General features: G+C 43.4%; 1 protein-coding gene across 1 annotated transcript in view; it reads left to right on the forward strand.

Moving 5' to 3' along the window:
• The window catches only part of LOC142151345 (adhesion G protein-coupled receptor E3-like), a 104,477-nt gene extending 86,010 nt beyond the window's left edge, over positions 1–18,467 (forward strand). Inside the window, exons 15-20 of the mRNA XM_075206883.1 lie at positions 10,051–10,286; positions 11,824–11,884; positions 11,965–12,056; positions 15,330–15,498; positions 16,266–16,364; positions 17,326–18,467. Coding sequence (XP_075062984.1) covers positions 10,051–10,286; positions 11,824–11,884; positions 11,965–12,056; positions 15,330–15,498; positions 16,266–16,364; positions 17,326–17,397 — 729 coding nt within the window. The 3' untranslated portion in view covers positions 17,398–18,467. The remainder of the gene's footprint in view (positions 1–10,050; positions 10,287–11,823; positions 11,885–11,964; positions 12,057–15,329; positions 15,499–16,265; positions 16,365–17,325) is intronic.
• Positions 18,468–21,564: the final 3,097 nt, after the last annotated feature.

A 21,564-nucleotide genomic window follows, 5' to 3' on the forward strand; every position in this document is an offset into this window, starting at 1 on the left:
ACCAATGGACTTATATGCTGCAGGAACAGTGATCAAAGTTATATTGCAGTACCAATGGACTTATATACTGCAGGAACAGGGAACGTAGTTATGTTGCAGTACCACTGGACTTATATACTGCAAGAATAGTGAACGTAGTTATATTGCAGTACCAATGGACCTATATACTGCAGGAACAGTGAACGTAGTTATATTGCAGTACCACTGGACTTATATAATGCAGGAACAGTGAATGTAGTTATATTACAGTACCACTGGAATTATATACTGCAGGAACAGTGAACGCAGTTATATTGCAGTACCAATGGACTTATATACTGCAGGAACAGTGAACGTAGTTATATTGCAGTACCAATGGACTTATATACTGCAGGAACAGTGGACGTAGTAATATTGCAGTACCAATGGACTTATATACTGCAGGAACAGTGAACGTAGTTATATTGCAGTACCAATGGACTTATATACTGTAGGAACAGTGAACGTAGTTATATTGCAGTACCACTGGACTTATATATTGCAGGAACAGTGAACCTAGTTATATTGCAGTACCACTGGACTTTGCAGGACAGAGCACAGGACACAGCACCACTGGACTCAGCAGGACAGAGCACAGGACACAGCACCACTGGACTCAGCAGGACAGAGCACAGGACACAGCACCACTGGACTCAACAGGACAGAGCACAGGACACAGCACCGCTGGACTCAGCAGGACAGAGCACAGGACACAGCACCACTGGACTCAGCAGGACAGAGCAGAGGACACAGCACCACTGAACTCAGCAGGACAGAGCACAGGACACAGCACCACTGGACTCAGCAGAACAGAGAGAGGAGGTGTTTGTTTTAGCTCTGACTTCCAGAAGCCTGCAGGGTAGAGTTTTTTTGCTTAGCCCAGCCTTGATGGAGCCTCCTGGGGCAGCATTCCAGGAGAGTCCCCTGCCTACCGGGCCTGGCCCGGGCCTAGGCCCAGTTTCATCCAGGATCCATGTTAATCAGCTTCCCAGGTTGAGTGGTGCTACTGCTAATGAAAATGCAGGAAAGGCCCCGGCTTCAACATCTCCGGGTGAAAAAACAGACCGTGATCAGGATAAAGCTGAATTTAAAGCTCCTGGCTCGGTGCAGCCTGTGGAAGGAAAAAAACCTGCAGCAAAGCCAGTGATGGAGGGACCTGGGGAAGGAGAGGAGGAGAGCCCCCAGGCTCTTGGGCCTACTATGTCCTGCATGAGCAGCAATATCTCCTACCGGCCAGTTACCAGTTTGGCGGTGGACCTGAACCCCGTAGTAGTGTGTGTCCCTTCTGGGTCTATGAATATACCCTCCTTGGATGAAGTCCCTGGTCCTTCTAAAACTACTGGGCCGGTGTCACCCTGTATGATGTCCAATATAGGGGGTCACGAGAAGGAGGATTTTGTCCAGGTCCCAGTGAAGAAACTGGGGGCCAAGGTAAGGCTACCTGTGAAGTTTAACAGGCAGCCTCATGTGGTTATTGGAACCCTGCAGCCTGTGCTACCACAACAGGTTGTGAGTGAGGATCCCTGTATAATGATTAATACGGGACCAGAGGGGCCTCAGGAGAACCAAGCATCGGCCGTAGTGAAGGAACTAGGGGCTGTATCGGGTGCTGAAGTTCGAACGGAGAAGGTTCCCAGATTTGCAGTGGATCCTGCATCAGTCTGCCTCCCGGATACGGAGGAGAGCGAGGAGGAGGACCTAGAGATTGGGTCGAAGATAGGGGCACTGGAACTCGAGATCACGGCCCTAGACAAAAAAATAAATAGGAAAAAGAAAAAGAGAAACCAGGCCTACAGCCGTCACCGGGTAATTATCTCAGCCGAGATTGAGGAGCTAGATGCTGTCCTAAAAGAGAAGCAGGAATTGCTAACGAGGTTAAAAACAATCGTGCAAATAACGAACCTGGTGTCTTCGGAGCCGCTGCCTCCCAATATGGTGGGCGAATCGGAGGAAGAGGTCGTGGCCGGTTGCCTATACGATTCAATCCGGGTGCTGGAGGGCGAGCGGTCAGTGATGGGCCAGGCGGAAGCTGAAGGTGTTCCCGGTGGGTGCGAGGTACAGGCTGCAGTCATGGTGGCTAGCCTATGCGCCCAGTCGTCTGCGGCATTTCCGGTGGACACCGGAACTGGAGTGCCGGCCCGGAGACCGGTAAGCCTGGAAGAATCCTCTAAGTCGAATTATGTTAAAATTAATATTGTGAATGAAAGACTTAATGTTGCCAATATTATGGCTGATACTGGGGCTGAGCCTGAGGGTACCAGTGTGTTAGCCCACAGGGCAGGAGCCGCGCCGTCCTCTGTGGTGCAGTCTCTCTGCTGGGCGGACCCGGCAGTCCCGGCCAGCACACCCGCTGTTCACGGCCCAATGCTTAAAATGTCTGATATAATTTCTGATGATATGTCTATAGGGGCAGGCCTTTCAATGAAATCTGTGCCGGTGAATGAAGGTGTCACTGCTGGAGCTCCCGATGTGCTAGTAGGTGATAGGTCCGAGAAGGCTGCTAATACATGTGTGGTCCCAGACCTTGCAGCCCCAGGGAGCTTGTTGAGCGGTACTTCCTCAGGAGGCATTGCAGATGTTACAGATGTAGTTATTGATAAAGGTATAGTTAATAGTACTAATAATGCCAGTAACAGTATTTCAGATATCATTGATGGTAATGTGGATATGGTTGATGTTGACAATACCATGTATGGGGTGGAAGAGAAACCTACAAGTACGCTGTCAGTAAAACATACATGTGGGTCAGGTAATATACAACGTAAGAAGGTGGGAGATAATCCAGATATAATAGTGCCTAGTCCGGTTCAAAATAGGATCATTGAAACTATTTATGGGCCTTTGGCTGTGTCAGACAGGGCTAGGAGGGCGGCTGTTCTGATAGAAGACACAGCCAAAAGTATGCCTAATATGTTGGCTGATGGTGGGGTGGTGTTGGATAGACCTGCAGCCCAAACGGTAGCTTCTGAAGTGGCAGGCCCCTCGTCACGACAAAACCCTGGTGGGAATATTTTTGTACAGAAGGCTGTCACTGTCCAGCACCCGGTGGTAGGACTTGGTCCCCTCCCGGGGGTCGTATCATATGCGGGTATAGTATCCGGCTCAGGTCCAGGGTCCAGTGTAAATATTCAGAGTATGGGCCCTGGCCCAGTGGGGGCACAACCTTTTAAACGCCGTAACGTAGTTCAGTTGAAATTCATGGGTAAGGACCCCCCAAGTAGATCAGATTTTTTGCGGGTTTTTCTGGACTCATTTAGTTTCGTTCCAGCGGATCTCTTTGCCTGCATCCACCCGGTTAGCACTGCAGAATATGATGTGAGTTTTGTATCCTACCAGGGTCTGCAGACTTTTTGGAACAGGTCGGGTGGATGCAGGGGGAGAGATCCGTGGATCAACTACAGGGCGATCCCCATAACGCGCCAAGAGCGTGTAAAGATAACCATCTTAGTAAGAAACGAGTCCATCCCGGCGGCAGACCTAGGGTTTTGGGTTAGGAGGTTTGCTAAAATGATATCCCCATTGGTAAAGGTTCCCGATCCAAGCCATGGGGTCTGGGGTGGCGGTTGGTCCACCATGGTAGACCTGAAGTGCACGGAGGCTGGCCTGGTGCATTTACCATCGGCAGCTTTTATTGGTAGGGACAGGATTCAATGTTTCTACCCAGGCCAGCCGAGGATGTGCCACAGGTGTGGGGACTTCCGCCACCTCAGCGAAAATTGCCCTTAACAAAAATGTGGTCACTGTGGTGATATTGGTCACGAATCCCGCACATGTAATCAAATCAGGTGTAATCTATGCAGGGTAATAGGACACCCGTTCAGTAAATGTCCCCATGCGGCCCACAATACTGTAATCACGGATGAGGAGATTGTAAGGGTGGCTGAAAGTATGGAAAGGGTCGAGTCTATGGTGGGATTGGTGGACCCCATTAGTTGTCCAGCCCCTCCGCTTCCTGCCCCTCCGCTTCCTTCCCCCCCTGTTGCCAAGCCATCGGTGACACCGTCATCATCACTAGCAAAGGTCCCGGCAAGCCAATGGAGTAAACAAAGGGGCAAGGGTAAAAAGAAGAGAACTGAAGGGGAGGGGATAGTTTTGTCAAACAAGTTTCAGTTTTTGTCCAGCGAAGAGGAGAGCATGGAGGAGGGAGATATCGTGAGGGATGAGGGGGGTAACTTGTTTCAAAGAGCTAAGTCAGGCAGGAAGCAGAGAAACACCCGAGATCTACCATTGGAGGAAGTGGCAAAGATTGTAAGGAAGGCTAGTGATAAGGAGGTTGCTAGATCGTTCCTGAAGGATAAGGTGGCATCCCCATCTGGCCCCCCTTCTGTGGAAGACCTTGTCCCCCCACCGACACAGGATTCCCCCTCAGCCTATCCCATAGAGGTTAGCCCCTCGGACAAAGCCCCGGAGTCTGTAGTAAAGAGGGACTCAATTTTGGGTAAGGACCTGGCCTGTACTTCTCACAAGCAGGATCCCCCCTTGCGTCCTTTTCCTGTAAGTCCCAATCCCCCTGAGATTTCCTTCTGTGGCCCCCCTGATCTTCCTTCAGGTCCGGCAGGGTCATTGGGAGCTGAGCCCTTGGGTTTGGGAGTCCATAGTGGGTCGGTAGGTAAGGTGTCTGGGTCAGTTGGAGTCCCCCCTTAGGGGAAGAGGTTATCCTCAGGGGGGAGGAGTCTCTGCCAGCAGGCCTAAGCTACAAAAGATTTGGTTCCTCGGATGAGGACTCAAAAAGGAAAATAAAAAAGAAGTGAGTTGTTTGCTTCCCGGCCCATTAGATTTTCCACTATTAATGTGGCGTCTATACTTTCCAAACGAGCTCGTTTTATGGCCTTTGATTTTTTCAGCACGGTTGAGGCTGATTTTTTATTTTTGCAAGAGACCAGATTGGGTCAGCTGGCTGACTTACATAAAGCAAAAAATGAGTGGAGGCGTGGGCCCTCCTACTGGTCTCTTGCGGCCGAGCCGTATGGTGGGGTGGCTTTTTACCGGCATGATAACCATCCAGCGAGTCATTGAGCTTGAGGCAGGTAGGTGCATGGTCTTAGATGTCAATCTGAGGGGGCACAACCTGAGGTTAATTAATATTTACAGTCCCCAAACAAAATGGGGAAGGAAGTGCCTCTTCATGGAGATAAAGCCATATCTTTTTACAGCCCTTTGGTGGTGATTTTAACACCGTCATTAGGACAAAGGATAAGGGGAGGTTCAAGGACTTCTCTGGGCTGCGATTCCCTTTTTATAGTAAGTATGGTTAGGCAGGCTGGTCTGGTGGATGCACACATTCGTCATTTTCCAGACCACACGGGTTTTAACTTTTTATAGAGGTAGTTGTAGGTCTAGGATAGATAGGTTTTTTGTTAAGGAGAGCTCGAAAACCTTGGCTCCGGAGCTGAGGCCGGTAGAGTTCTCCGATCACGTTTACCTATCTATGTCCTTGAATGCTTCGGAGACCCTTCGGAAGGGTAGGGGTCTTTGGCGCCTGAACTCTAAGCTCCTAGAGGAGGAGTTGATAAGACAGTCTTTTAGGGACTTCTTTGAATCCCAGGAATCAGTTTTGGAGGCAGGTTGGAGTAGGTCTGAATGGTGGGAGATGCTGAAGAAAAGGACCCGGAGCTTTTTTCGGGGCCTTGTAGCCAGAAATAACTTGTTAAAAGAGAGCACCTACATGGCACTGAGGAAAAAACTTGGGTTCTTGATCTCTGGCCAGGGGGATAGTGGGGAGATCCCCCAGGTGAAGGCTCGGATGAGAGAGATACAGTATGACCGGTATGCGTCCTTGTTTCTGGAGAGGGATTATGGGAAGTACCATTCGCCCGATCCTTTTCAGAGCTGCAGGAACTCGGTGGATGCTAAGGAGGTGAGGGGCTTGCGCGATATTGAGGGTGTCCTTAGGGAGGAGAAGGAGGGCATTCTTGGTGTTGTGCGGTCCTTCTATTCCGATCTCTTATCAGAGAAGTCACTTGACAAAGAGAGGATGGACCATTTTTTGAGGGAAACTCCTGGTCTTGGTGATTTTAGCGGCCTGCTTGAGTCCTTGGGTAATGAAATAACGGTGGACGAGGTCAGGATGGCGATAGATGGTTTATCTGTCAAGAAAGCCCCAGGCCCAGATGGCCTTACATCTGAGTTTGTTAAAATCTTTGGGGACATCCTGGCTCCGCGTCTCGTGGAGGTCTTTAATGAGAGCCTGGGCAGAGGTTTATTGCCTCCCTCCATGAGGGTCTCTGCCCTTATCTTACTGTCCAAGGGGAAAGATCAGTCGTGTATTGAGAACTGGCGCCCCATCGCTCTTCTCAATACCGACAGGAAGATTCTGGCGAATGTGCTTTTTAATAGAGTGATGCAGGTTTCCGGTCAGTTGCTCTCTCCTTCTCAGCACTGCACGGTGAAGGGCCGAAGCCCTTTCAGTGCTGTCCTGATGGTGCGGGAGGCTTTTGAACGGTGTCGTGCGGAGAAGTGGGGGAAGTACCTTTTAGCCTTAGATCAGTCAAAGGCTTTTGATAGGGTAAATCATGAGTACCTTTGGGCTCTACTTCTGTGGTATGGTCTTCCAGTGCGGGTGGTGAATTGGCTCTGTACCATTTATAGACAAGCCGAGAGCTTCCCTCTTGTGAATGGTTGGGTGGGTCAGCCCTTTGAGGTCAGCTCTGGAGTAAGACAATGTTGTCCCCTGAGCCCCCTCCTGTATGTGTTTGCCATAGATCCCTTCGTCAGAAGGGTTGGTGGCAGCTCGTTGGGAGGTGTGCTGTTGGGTCCGGAGTGCCCCTTGAAGGTAGTGGCCTACGCTGATGATGTTACTGTTCTCTTGTCGAGTTCCGCGGAAGCTGAGGAGGTAACGACTCTGGTCTGCGGGTATTCCGAGGCCAGTGGCTCATTAGTAAACCAGGAAAAGAGTAAAGTTTTCTGGATGGGGGAGGAGGGTTGTGAATTCAACCTTCCAGACAGTCTTCCCCGGGCTAGTGAGAAGATCAAAATTTTAGGGATTTATTTCGGCCCTGGTGATTATGCCAAGCAAAATTGGGAGTTAAGGCTGGAGGAAGCTTCCCGGAAGGTAGTGAGCTGGAAGAGGTGGAAACACTCTCTCCGGGAAAGGGTGGACCTGATCAAGACCTTCCTGATCCCGGTATTCCTGTACATCAGCTATGTGTGCCTTTTGCCGGAGTCTTTGTGGTCTAGGGTTTATGCCGTTTTCTTCCAGTTACTCTGGGGGAATAGGCTGAACCTGGTCAAGCGGGCCGTGACCTACCGACTGAGGAAGGATGGGGGCCTGGGTATGATTAACCCTGTGCTTTTCTTTATGTCAACCTTCCTGAAGTTGCACCTTAGTAGTCTCCTAGTTGAGACCCCTCCTCAGTGGGTGGGAGGATTCAAGGTATGGGTGGATCCCTTTCTCAGTGCATGGTATGGGGGAGGCACTGTTAAGAGTTTCCGGGCCCGGCATGGGTATCTCCCGACCTACGTTTCCTTGGGATTGAAGGTGACAAGGCGTTGGGGCTTAGGGGCGGGGGAAGTTGGGAGCTCTTCTAGAAGGGAGTTGGAGAAGAGAGTCCTGCACTCCCACTTTTGGGTTCTGCTGTCACTGAGAGACTGCCCAGGTGATGTGAGTTCGGTGGGGCTTTCCTTGATTTACTCGAGGAGAATCCCGTTGAAGCTTCAGGACATTGCCTGGCTCTCCTTTCACGGGAGACTTTATGTAAGAGGGAACCTTAAGCACAGAAATGCTGATGATCGTAGCTGCCCACGGGAGGAGTATCTAGGGGTGGAGGAGACTATGGACCATTTCTTGCTCGAGTGTCCCTTTAAAGTAAAGGTTTATAAAAGAGTCTCCAGGTCGCTGGGGATCCCCTGCCTTTCGGGGCTTAGTTACCCTGAATGGGTCTACGGGGCATTCAAGGCAAGGTGGAGGGCTTTTGATTTTTGTACACTTTTTCTAGTCAGTTTAGTGGTCAGGTTTTTCACGTGGAACGCACGGTGTCAGGTCACCATCCGGCAGAAAGTCCTTCCCTGTGAGGTAGTGGTGGAAGATATTCTTCACGAGGTATGGAAATTGAGGGGCATGGAGGGTCGCCGGATGTCCAATGCTAACTGGCTCAGGCTGTGGCGGAGTCTGAGACCTCCTTAGGGGGTCAAAGTCTGGTGCTCCTCCTTTCTAAGTGGCTTTTCTCGCTGTCTTTTCACCCCATTAGATTTTGTGTGTTTAAAATTTTTCAAGTATGGCTTAACATGCACCTACAACTTGCTTCTTAGTAGGGTATGGTGGGAAATATGAGTTGAGTTGTAGTTTGTATGGTGGCACCTTCTTGTTTTTATGTGTTTTTATCCTTTATATTTGTACTGGACTTTATTGGGCAAATAGCCCTATTTGGACTCTTTCAGTTAAAGTTTGGCAAAATCAGCCATTTTTTAGTTGGTCCTTTTTTAATATAAGTTGGTGCCATCCTTAGTAAAGTTTATTTTGTTTGTTGATACGTATGTAATGTTGCAAGTATTAAATAAAAAAACATAAGCAGGACAGAGGACACCTAACACACCCTCCCTCTTCTCTGATCAATGCCCGAGTGAAGATGGCGGCGGCAAGTGGGGAATATAAAGAATCCGGATCGTGAGATCCGACGGCGTAATCCTGATGTTAAGCCTCGTTTTCAGTTTTGCGATCGGCGGGATTGCACTGTTCGGGGGTGTTCGCTCATCCCTAGTTTACTTACATACAATCAACAATACATCAGACTTACACCAATGCTATCAGTTTTTGCTGACCACAAGCTGCATGATGACATCTTCCAGAATGGGCTGTAGTTGGCTGTTTATACAGAGAGCTCAGAAAATACCAGTACAATGGAAATGTTTTACCTGGCTGTATATTTGTTTTATTTATTTTATTTTTGATTGACTTATTGATTGTGTAAACAGACAAATACATGAAAAGAACATTTGGTAATGCATAGATTTATCTTGACTTGGTAGTTTGTTTATTTGTTTAAATTATTGGGAAGTATGAGTCGATCCAGTCAGCAAATTTGGGTTGACTTTGTTGAGCTTAGTTTGCAGATAGAAAGGAAAAACAAAAAGTGTCAGCGCTGGTAAATTTATAAAATAGCATATTTATTAAATGTAGAAAAATAATTAAATTTGTTATAATATGCTCAGCGAGCCATTGCATAGAACCATAATCTCAAATAAAGCACTGATTAGAACAGCTGTGAAGACCCAAAATTTTCATATGAGTAACAAGTTCCAGTACTAGTTTTATGTGGAGAGCGGCAGGTTCGTCTTTAGCAATTTATAATATCCTGCTGTTATGTAATATTGAAATTGGATTTATTATTTTTCCTAGCTAGCGCCTGGTGTTTTTCTTCTATATCTTTAGTTTGTAGATGTCTATCAGTGTGGTTTCTAGGGTTTATTTGCTGCATTAGCAAATAAACCACCTCTGGACATCCTCTAAACTAGTGCCCTCTGCTACCTATAAGGTAGCAAACCCTTAAGTGCTTTGTTGCTCTTGAAGAACGCTAGACAGTGCGGAGACAACAACTCCCATTACCTCACATCCTGCTCTCATGGTGCAGAGAGTTGATCCATCCCTCCATCTGCCCCCAACTTAGCAATTTAAATAGTCCCAGACCCAATAATTTAATTTTTAATTTATTGTAATCTTGCAAAATTGTCCCTGTTCATTGAAACATTAGTTTGGAGACTGAGAAATAATCAATACTGACTGAATTACCCAAGTATAAACCAGCACAGTATTGATGGATTTACCAAAATTAAAATTTGATGTATCCTTGCAAATTATTGTTAGTAGGATATTAGAACAGATAGAATTTCTTTAATTTTTATGTGCAAAATGGACAACCTGTAAAATGTATTTTCAGAATATCAGTAATATTATTGAACACCCATCAATAGACAATAAAATATGTTTTTACTGATTTCTTTCCAAGAACTGCCATAGTTTCTAGCTCTATAGTTCAGCACTGCATGATTCTCATATAACTTGTATTCAGAGTCTTTGTCTTACTGTCTGTCTCTCAGGTCCTCTGCTCTGTGATTGCAGGCAGTCTGCACTTCTTCTTCCTCTGTGCCTTCTGCTGGATGTCTATCGAGAGCATCCTGCTCTTCATGACTGTCCGAAACCTTCAGTCTATGAATTACATGACATCTCAACGGTCTTACTTCCCATATGTCTGTCTGGTAGGGTTTGGTATTCCTCTCATCATAGTCGTCATCACAGCAGCAATTCGCTCAGATGGATACAGGAATAACAAATTGTGAGTCTTAACATGTAACAAACTTTATTGTAATGCAACTCATATTTATTAGCATACCGATTACACTACCTGGTATTCTAACTCTCAGTGCTCCTCTCTCCATTGATTACCTTCCCAGTGATACTTTCTCGCTGTTTACCCTTCCCTAGGTTCTACCATTCTCCACCAAGTACTCTTCCTAAGATTCTCCTTCTTTCAACTGATTTCCATTCCTGAGATTACCACTTTCTCCACTAATTACCATTCCTGAAAATATCCTGTTCTGTACTGATTACACTTTATAATATTATCCCATTACTCAGGTTCTATCCATTAATTACCTTTGCTGAGATTCTTCATTTCACCACTGATTACCCTTCCTGAGACTATCCCTTTATTTGATGATTACACTTTCTAAAATTATCCTACTGATTTCATTTAACTCTCAGCCTTGATTACCTTTCCTCAGATTATCCCTCTCTCCACTGATTATTATTCCAGAGATTGCCCATTGCTCCACTAGTTGCCCTTACAGAGAGGGTTTCAAAATGTCTTTGGTTGGGCATAAAAAGAGCCCCAAATACAGCTAACACCAAATTAAACTATCCCATTGCATTGGGGATAACCTGGGGAGACAAATATAAGGGTTAAAATGAATAGTAGGCTATAGTTCCCTTATGAGAATAGAGTGACCAGGCAAGGTTGTCTTTGAGTAATGGTGCCAAAATACCCCATTAAATCACATTTCTCCTGTATGGTCTACTGTTCGTATTATGTAAGGCGCTGAGAAAACCCTGTGGCGCCCAACAAATAAATGATAATAATAATAATAATAATAACTAAAGATATATATGTTATGGGTTTACTAAATAAGGACCAACCTATATTGAACCTGCTATAAATATTGCGGAAGTCTTAGATAAGACCAATAAACGCAGTATACAATTCTTTAGTTTTATGTGACCAACAGCATTGGTGCCTTATAGAATAAAACATATAAAACCCATGGAAATCTAGTACAAAAATTGTCCAAAAATGGAGAAGGATCCAGGCAAATAGAATCTACAGTCTCTTAATTAGGGAGGAGAATATCCCATTCAGATCAGATTTCCTTGAAAATATCGAGTGGGCAGTCTGGATCTGCCAGTTCTCCTGTTGATATACTGGGTTCCACTGATTCCACTTCCTGAGATTATAGCTTTCTCCACATATTTCCTTTCCTGAGATTCTCTCACTCTCCACCGATTTTCCTTCCTGGGGTTCTCCCTCTCCTAACTGATTCCCCTTAAAATATTTTCCATCTCTTAATTGATTGTACTTCCAAGGTAGCTCCCCCTCTTCACTGATATCCCTTCCTGGGATTCTCCATCTCTTTGCGGATTTCCCTTCCTGGGATTCTCCTTTTTTCAAATGATTTCCCTTCTTTTGATTCTCCCTTTCACCTTCCATTACCCTTATTGAGATTCTCCCTCTCAGTGACAGATAGCTATATATATATATATATATATATATATATATATATATATATATATATATATATATTCTCTGTCTCTTTCAGTTGTTGGCTGGCTCTCAATCTTGTCTGGAGTTTCATGGGTCCAGTGTGTGTATTTATCACTGTGAGTATTTAATCCTAGACTCGTTCTCACACTATCTGCCTGCCTCTTGTACTCCCTCTGACCTCACTCTTTCTCTGCAGATAAATGCCACACTCTTGCTCCTCACATTCTGGCTACTCAAGAAGAAGTTGGCATCTCTAAACTCAAATGTGTCCACTCTAAAACATAACCGGTGAGTCCAAAAGGCAGCACCACACTGGGTCAGAAACATAGAGGCATGGACACAAGGAAATAGAACAGAGTATGACACTAAAAGAGCAGACATAAAAATATATGGAATGATGTACACACAAGTTTAATTACTGTCCCTGTTGAAGAGTAACATCAAAAAGTAATCCTATAAGATCACGAGCTGAGTGCTATTATACAAGTCACTCTTAGGTGGCTTCCTATATCAATATAATCCATAGCATGTGGTTTTTAATCCCTTTTAACAAATTCCATAAATACTCATGTTATTAAATGGATTCTTCACACAAAGAATATGTGCACCCCATGTTCTGATTCTAAGTTACCAAGACCTACACCCAGACCTTTGTCTCTACATAACTCTCAAAACTCCCAGCTGCCAGAGCTTAGTGATCCCTTCCAGGGCTATTGATAGCCTATGGACACCTGAGGAAGTGCCCTCCACCCATTAAAAGTTGTACCCCCCCTCACATTAGGCCCCCTCACCCACTGCTTCTTACCTTAGCAGGTGGGATTGTGAGTGTGAAGCTTGGCTGTGACATCTTAGCCAAGCGCCACACTGTCAGTGTAACATTGACATAGACGAGCAGCAGCCAGAAGCTGCTGGATGCTTCTTCATTTCATCAGCATGTCTGGCGCTCTGTCGGGGGGGGCTCAACAAGGGGACACTAAAAGCACTGGATGAGTGACAGTATGTCCGGAGAGGCCGAAAGAGAGAAGAGTTTGCAGCTGGAGGGGGTGGTCTACGGTGTCAAAGGCTGCAGAGAGGTCGAGGAGGATTAGTAGGGAGAAGTGACCCTTGGATTTGGCCGATAGGAGGTCATTAGTAACCTTGGCCAGTGCAGTTTCGGTGGAGTGAAGATGACGGTAGCCGGATTGGAGGGGGTCAAGGAGGGAGAGGACAGAGAGATGTCTGGCGTGGCGGCTGCAGACAATCCGCTCAAGTAATTTGGAGGCATAGGGAAGCAGTGAGATGGGGCGATAATTAGCGAGAGAGGTGGGGTCAAGAATGGGTTTTTTAAGGATGGGAGAGATAAGAGTGTGTTTAAAAGAGGAGGGAACTACACCGGAGGAGAGTGATAAGTTGAAGAGGTGAGCAAGGTAAGAGCAGGCAGTGGGAGAAAGAGAGCGAAGGAGGTGGGAGGGGATGGGATCGTAAGGACAGGTAGAGGGAGGAGAGGAAAGAATGAGTGAGTGAACTTTTTCCCCTGTTGTGGGGCGAAAGGAGCACCAGAGTTGATTGTCTGTGGGAGGTGAGGCGATGAGGGTGGCAGGAGGAGGGGAGGAGGAAATGTTCAGTCTGATGGCCTCAATTTTGGAAGAGAAAAAGGTGGCAAAGTCAGAAACGAAGAGGGAGGGTGGGACAGGAGGGGGAGGGGGGGAGGGAGTTGAAGGTGGCGAAGAGGCGGCGGGGGTTGGAGGACTGAGAAGAAATGAGGGACTTGAAGAAGGATTGTTTAGCGAGGGAGAGGGCAGAACAGAAAGAGGAGATAATGAATTTAAAGTGAGGGAAGTCAGCCAGGGAACGAGATTTCCTCCAGGGGCGTTCAGCAGTGCGAGAGCACCTTTGGAGGAAGCGGGTAAGTTTGGAGTGCCAGGGTTGAGGAATAAGGCGGCGTCTGCGGATAGAGGAGGCCGGGGCAACAGCATCAAGGGCAGTACTGAGGGAGAGGTTGTAAAGAGAGGACGCCTGGTCAGGACAAGCCAGGGACGGAAGAGGTGATAGTAGAGTTTCAAGAGAGGAGGAGAAAGAGGAAGGGTCAATAGCATCAAGGTTGCGCCTAGTGAGGGTGGCTTTAGGCGAGGCTGGAGTAGGGGAGGAGGACAGAGTGAAGGAGAGGAGATGGTGGTCAGAGAGTGGGAAGGGAGAGTTGGAGAAGTCAGAGAGATCACAGAGAAGAGAGAAGACAAGGTCGAGGGAGTGGCCAAGACAGTGGGTGGGGGAGGAGGTCCACCGAGTGAGGCCATTAGAGGAGGAAAGGGCAAGAAGTTTGATGGTGGCGGGGTCGGAATGGTTGTCAATGTGGATGTTAAAGTCGCCAAGTATGATGGAGGGGAGGTCAGAGGCGAGGTAGTGGGGGAGCCAGGCGGCGAAGTTGTCGAGAAAGAGAGACGTGGGGCCCGGGGGACTAAAACATTAAAACATTACTAAAGATTAAAACATTACTACATTTTCCTTTCATTATTTCTCTATACTTTAGAGAAAAACTATTCACTTATATTTCAAAATGAACTTCAGTTTTCAGGTCACCTTTCCCTGTCACAATTTTGGACCTCCAAAAACAGTTGCACCCCCCTCCCCGAACCAAGGACTGGGGCCCTATCCAGCCTATCGGATTATCAAAACCTCGTCTTTTTAAGGGATATCATGGGAAGTAGAGAAGAACAAACAAGAATATTATGGGGAATTCATGGATGGAAATATATAAATAAATAAAAAAAGTCTATACACAATCGATAGACAGACAGGCACCATTATCACACAGTTAAATATTGACACTCAGTTTGGGGGTTGAATGTATTGTATTTGACTCTCATATTGAAAAATGTTTGCATGTAAGGGTTTAGGAGGCACATAATAAGATATCTTTTAGTCCACTACAGATTGCTTTGGTTTTACACAGACGGTGCGCCTAGTGCATTACAAATTGTATGCCTACATTGCATACTAGAAGTGCCCCTAGGTATGTGGGAAGGGAGAAATATCTGAAGAGGTGGAATATGCAAAACTGCAAATGTCCCATGAAAATCCAAGCTCATGCCATTGCAGAACCTGACACAATGCTTGGTTTAGCCTCATATCTTAAATTAATCATGAGTAATATTGGGATAGTAAGACATTCTCCATTACATGTATCACTTTGTGTTTAAAACTTATTTTTTACATTAGGCATTGGGCAAAGTTCACCTAACAATGCATTTCTCCGCCAAAGTGGAAAACGAGGCTCACAGTGCGTCCTAACAAGAATATTCTTGTTTGTTTTGTCTGTGCTAACTTTTCTATTCCTGTGATATAGGCATACAAACTTGTTTTTCTCAGAATCTTGGATATGGTGATGGCCAATTGGCCACAATTGAGAGACAACAAGAATTATGTACCTACAAGTGTCAAGAGATGTGAAAGAAAGTTAGACACATGATTGTGTTTGTTATGTATCCTGTGAATGTATATTTACAGGATACATAACAAATTTGTTTTTTTTATGCTTTGTGCTGAAAAAAGTTCCAAAATCAGTCAACTCTTCTCTATCCACAGACTGCTAACATTCAAAGCTTTGTCTCAGCTGTTCATACTGGGCTGTACCTGGATTATCGGCCTCTTTCAGTTTGGGGATGGAGCCCTCATTGTGTCTTACATCTTCACCATCTGCAATAGTCTCCAGGGAGTCTACATCTTCCTCGTACATTGTCTGCTCAACCGCCAGGTTATGGGACAAAGAGCTTTCATTATACTGTGTTTAAGGCATAATTACTTCTACTGCACTGTTCCTGGAAGCTGAGTGGAACTGGAGCAACTGTACATTAATTCACAGAGCTCATTTTGTCATTAAATGAAAAATATAATAATATATGATAAAGAGAGGAATACTATATATATTATACTGCACTTTCTACTGTAATTTATATATATATATATAGAAAGACTTAGAGGAGTTGGGCAGCCATATAAACACTGTAGGTCAAGTGCTATTACATATCACAGGCATCTGACTTTACTTCTAATATCCATAATGATTTATAACTGAGGTGCACTTTTATTTATAATAGACAGTCTTCTTAATGAGTACTATAGTAATGACATCAGAACTTGGAGTTAATACAGATATTACATATAGGAAACAAACATCAAAGCACCCAAACAAATATCAGCAGCGGACCTGACAAAGTATGGATGGGGTAGTGGCCAAACACAAGACATAAGGAAGAGGACCCTGCCCGTTTGTGCTTACATTCTAGAGGGTGGGGAGAAGAGAAACAGTAGGAGCCAATAGGAAGGAATATAATGATGTTATTTAATAGCACTGATTCCAAAAATATTATGTTTTCTCTCTCATAATTCTTTACACTTCTGTTATAATTACACTCTATATAGTTCTGACATATTGTCCAGTGATGAACAATAATTGGACCAACCACCAAGCCTCCCTTGTCTCTGATTGTAATTATAATCTTGTTCTTGTCACACTTACAGGTAAGAGACGAGTACAGTAGAGGCTTCCACAGGCTCCGTTCTAGGAAATCAGAGTCTGAGGTTGTGTCGGGCAGTACTGTACCAATTAACTTAAAATTAGTAAGTCTAGTATTTTTACTTTTATTTTATTATAACAGAGATCGTCAATGTCCAAGAGCTGAGTGGTTTAATAATATATTGTTACACTTCTACATTTTTTCTGAGCCACATCCAATAATACATTGGTTCAGGGCCACTCATGTACAGTAATATATTACTTTCAAAAATATAGTGTTACATTGTTTCAGTTACCCAAATCCATTATTCCACTGTTACATTAATGCAATTTCATCCAGATCCAATATCACATTGCTACATGCATAATTAGGCTTGGGAAAGTCTTTAAAGTTTGAGGAGTATTTTTTTACTAGAGTTTAACTTTTTTTGTTTTCCAAACGTGCTTGCACTAAAATGAGCATAATAAATAATCATAGTGACCAATAGCAGCATGCCTACAAAATCCTCACCTTGCTTTAATAAAGTAAGCAGGAATTAAACAACTCTTTCCCATGGAGAAAGATCCTGTGGTATCGACTGAATGATCCTCCTCCCCTGATATCAGATATGTTGTGGGAGCTGCATGATCTCCTTGTTGTGGAGACGACCACATGATATGCAAGGCTCAGTTATTCTCGACTATAGAGAATGTATGCAGAGAATAAGAGTTGAGACCAGCAGGGTATAAAGCAGGAAGGACTTGAGGGCCCTGTTACCCATCACTGGCCTAATGTAGCTTCAATCAAATATTGTTACATTGTTGCAGTCACCAAGATTTCATAATTATTTTTTTAAATTGAAGTCACCCAGATCCAATAATACATTGTTACAGTATTCTAGAGTCACCCAGATCCACCAATACATTATTGCAGAGTGCCACAGATCAACTATTACATTGTTGCTGAGTCACACAGATTAAAAAATATATTCTTACATTGTTCCAGGATCCAACAGATCCAATAATATAATGATACATTGTTGTGAAGTTACACAAATCCAATAATACATTGTTACATTGTTGCAGAGTGAAGTCTCTGAAACACAGAAGACTGATAATCTGAGCACGGAGGAGACACAGGTGGTCTGGGAGAAATGATCTTACTCTGAAGAAATTAACAACTCTCCTGAACTCTTCTCTGTATAAATGGATAACACATCATCGAGTCTATCCCAATTTGCGTAGACACCACAGTATGTGCAGTATGAAGAAAGATAATATATTAAACTATTTACCACTATTATGAGGATAAGTGAAGACAATAAATCTATTGATGACCAGCAGGACTTGCTAAATCATCTGAGAAATGCAAGATCTATGGCTCTGCAAATCATACAAAGCCAGTTTCATCTTACAGTATTGCCAGACACCCCAGCTAAATCCATATCTGTTGTAATTGTAAGACTAATATTTGGAGCACAGCCAAGTTTGATAATAAAGAAGTCAGACATATGATTGTGGACAGCCTAATAGACTGATGTATTATAGGACAGTCTTTTACAGATTTATTGTGTATGATTGTCCAGTCTACTGTTTAATCATATTTGTATCATTTGTACAGCTTTTATATCACTATTAAACAATAACACTTAGTGGGAATTCAATTCCCCCCAAATTAGCGCCGCGTTAACCCTATTACCGTTATTACGGTAGTTTTAACCCGGCTTTCTGCGAGCTAAAGGCCGGCATTGAAGCTACCGTAATAACGGTAATTAAGTGCATTATTACCTTAATAACGGTAATAATGCGCAGGTCGAGTTACTTTTACCCGTAACGCGGACAATTGAATTTCCCCATTAGAGTTATAGGTTACGTATACATGAACCTTGAACTAAATCAGCCAGAATAAAGTGAAGAGATTGAACTGGTTATTAAAAATGGTAAACACTGAGCTTAAGTGACATATATTAACAATATATAATATTGTTACTATGTGATGAAAATTGACTGCAATTCAGCTGTAGAATCTAACCAGACGTGTATCTAGGAATGTGTATGCAATTGGCAGAACGTTTTTTAATAATGCCCCTTCTACATTTTAGGCTATACCCTCTTTTCACAATGATATGTCACCCACGGCTATGACATCTAACACACAATATAAGTATTACTGCCATTTTATTATGATATATGGTGGTTTTTTATAAAATAAATTCTGCCCCCTCTTCTTCCTTTTTCTCTCTGTAATTTATTCTAATAAGCAACTGTGTAAATAACGTAAATACATTTATATCTATGAATGACTTGTGGGTTTAACCAAGCACGTATAAAGTTAAAATTAACCCTATTTATTCTAATATCCCCCTCTTACTGGGCAGGATGGGTGTAGATTAATCTGTTGGATCCATTCCAGTCAGTAAACAAGTCACTATTTCCGGAATACATATGGGTATAAAGGTGATCTGCACACCTTCCAGAGGATAAAGAGGAACACCAAAAATGTGGACCCACTGGTAACAAATACTAATTCCTATACACTGTGTACATATGTCACCAATACATTTGTCATATTTATTATATAAAAGTGTGTCTAAAACTTAAACGATAACCCAAAATGTAAAATTTACATTGACACGTAATCAAATTTCTCAGTTCAAAATTTTCGAAGTGGAGTTTTAGCCCAATCAGATTGATTAACAGATATGTGAGATCTTAAGTATTGATTAGTCCTTTCAGTCTGGCCATTGCTTCCAGGATGGTAAGAGGAAGAAAAAGACAACACAATTCCCAAAACTTTGCAGAATGTTCTAAAAACTTTAGTAATAAATCAGGAACCTCTGTCAGACATTATTGGGAAATTCCATGATACATTGATATTTCGTGATGAACTATTAAGTTATTACATATCGGACCCGCTGGTCACATGGTCGGGCTCTGGTTCTCCTACCTGTGGCTCCCCCCTCAGCTCATCTTCGGCGTGGGAACACTGCAGCTGCCTCTGGATGGCACCATGTTTGAAATTAGATCTGCACATGTGTAGACTGGGCAAGATATTCATTTGGACAGCATTGATACGGACTGTCTAGGGGATATAGCATTATGACCACATAGTAAGGTCCAATTTCATTTGGGAAACAAAGTGGGGAAAGTTAGCTTGGAAGAGCATTTCAGCCAGATCTATTTTACTCATACCATAAAAAGCACTTTAGTAAAAATAGTAAAACAAGGTGTTTGAAAGCTCTACTCTTGGCTCTCGGTGAATACTCTACCCAATGATTAATGCATAGTACATAAGTAGATAAAGGTGCAGGCCACATTCATCTATTTAGTTTTATGACTGTATTAATGAACTGTATTAATTCTACTATCCAATGAACGCTGTCTGATTCTGTATCATAAGTCTCTGATGATTTTGATTTTGAAGTAGATCAGAGAGTAGAGAGGTATCATAAAAGTAATCCCCTTTTAATGAAGGTACTTTAGATCTCTAGAGTGCTTTTTTGCAAGGCTGCCAGATCATCTATTGTGTCCCCTAGTCTAGGGATTGTATGTTTTATTAAACTGCCATGTATTTGTGCGGTATATTTGTGCCACTGCTCTGTCACATTTTAGCCAGCCAGAACGTTTCAGACTTTGGCCAAAATTGGTGACAATTGGGACAGTTGTGAAGGGATCATTAGAAAATAGACTGGAAATTACTGGAAAAGAATGTTAATGCTATAAATAGGAATATAGGAGCAAAGACAGCTCAAAATGACTATTCACAATTTTTTATTATATCCAGATCCAAAAACCAAAACCTTTCTCGTTTGTTCGACAAAACCTGTAGCAAAACAGAAACACGAAGTTGGTTTAGAACCGACATCGGTTCCGAAACACGAGGGTCAGCTTACATTTCTACTGTATCACTGTGCAATTACATATGCCCTAAATCAATTACTCTCCTGTATATATCAATTCTCTATTGAATGACCCCTAATCCTATATCTCAATGCCTTGCTTGCACAATGAAATCATATGATTTCTCATCTTATAACTGTCCTATATCTATTTCTGACCTATAACACGACCCCTTATTCTCTAAGTTTCCAGGATCTATCAGTGTTCTATTACATGTCCCCCAATCCTATAACAATCCTGTAATTATCACAGATTTATTACACTGACCTCTTACCGTATATTTACTCTATCTTACTAAGACATATTATATGGCCACTCATTATATAACAGTTCCTGATTTTTTAAAAGCGCCTAATGGATCATTTAAAATGCAGTCTGTTATCCTGCAAAGTATTAAAAAAAGCTGAAATCACTAAAAAATTATCAACAATGGATAACCCCTTCCACCGCGCAAGATGCACAAGAACAATATAAGTGCTTTGTAATAAAATTACTGTAAGATGACTCCATAAACCGCTAGTACAAATTAATTATCCTAATTGTTTCATTTTCAGCAAGATTTCTTAAGATATGTTGACTTGAACACTGATGAGGGTCAGTTAAAATCTTATTTCATCATGCCACACACCTCAATTTGTGCCAGTGCGCCTTTACTTCTGCCAAAATACATGAATTTGCAGGACAAGACGCCGACACTTGCATCGGCTGATGGGTGGGTTTGAACAGAGGAAAGGGGGGAATTCAATTCTGCCGCGATTAACTCGGCGCTAAATCTGTTACCGTTAATACAGTAATTTTAGCCCTGAGCTGCAAGCAAAAAGCCGCCGTTGAAATGACCGTATTAATGTTAATTACGCACACTATTACGCCGGTAATAGTGTGCAGGCCGCGTTACTTTTTACAGTAACATGATCAATTGAATTCCCTGTAGGATGCTCCTTTGAAAAACTGTGAATAAACTGCATGTATGCGGCTAGTCCTGCTGACCTGATCTATCCTGAATCCACATCTCATTCATTTGTGCTTTTCATCTCAGCAACTGTATTTTTTTGAAAAAGAGTATGTTCATCAAGTAATACTCCTCATCTTCTGCTAATCTGAACCTCATTAATTTGTATCTATCAGCCGTATAATTGTGTGTTTAAAGTATGTAACAGGAATTTGTTATCTATTGTTTTAACCTATGTTGGCCAGAGTGTTTTATTGATTCCTAATTTATGATAGGTATCTGGCCTCCTCTAGCCTAATAGTACATATAGTTGTTTGTTTTTTTTCTCTTTCCTCTGATTAGTTGACCAATTAACACAGTGTATTCTGAAATCAGCCTCTGTATATCTCATCCTTCAGTCTAGGGGGAAACGTATTTAGGTTTCCTACACTAAGTGGGATTCTCTCATAAATTGTTTGGAAATACACAGTTAAACA

Source organism: Mixophyes fleayi, chromosome 4 (genome assembly GCF_038048845.1).
Source record: "Mixophyes fleayi isolate aMixFle1 chromosome 4, aMixFle1.hap1, whole genome shotgun sequence".
Lineage (NCBI taxonomy): Eukaryota > Metazoa > Chordata > Amphibia > Anura > Limnodynastidae > Mixophyes > Mixophyes fleayi.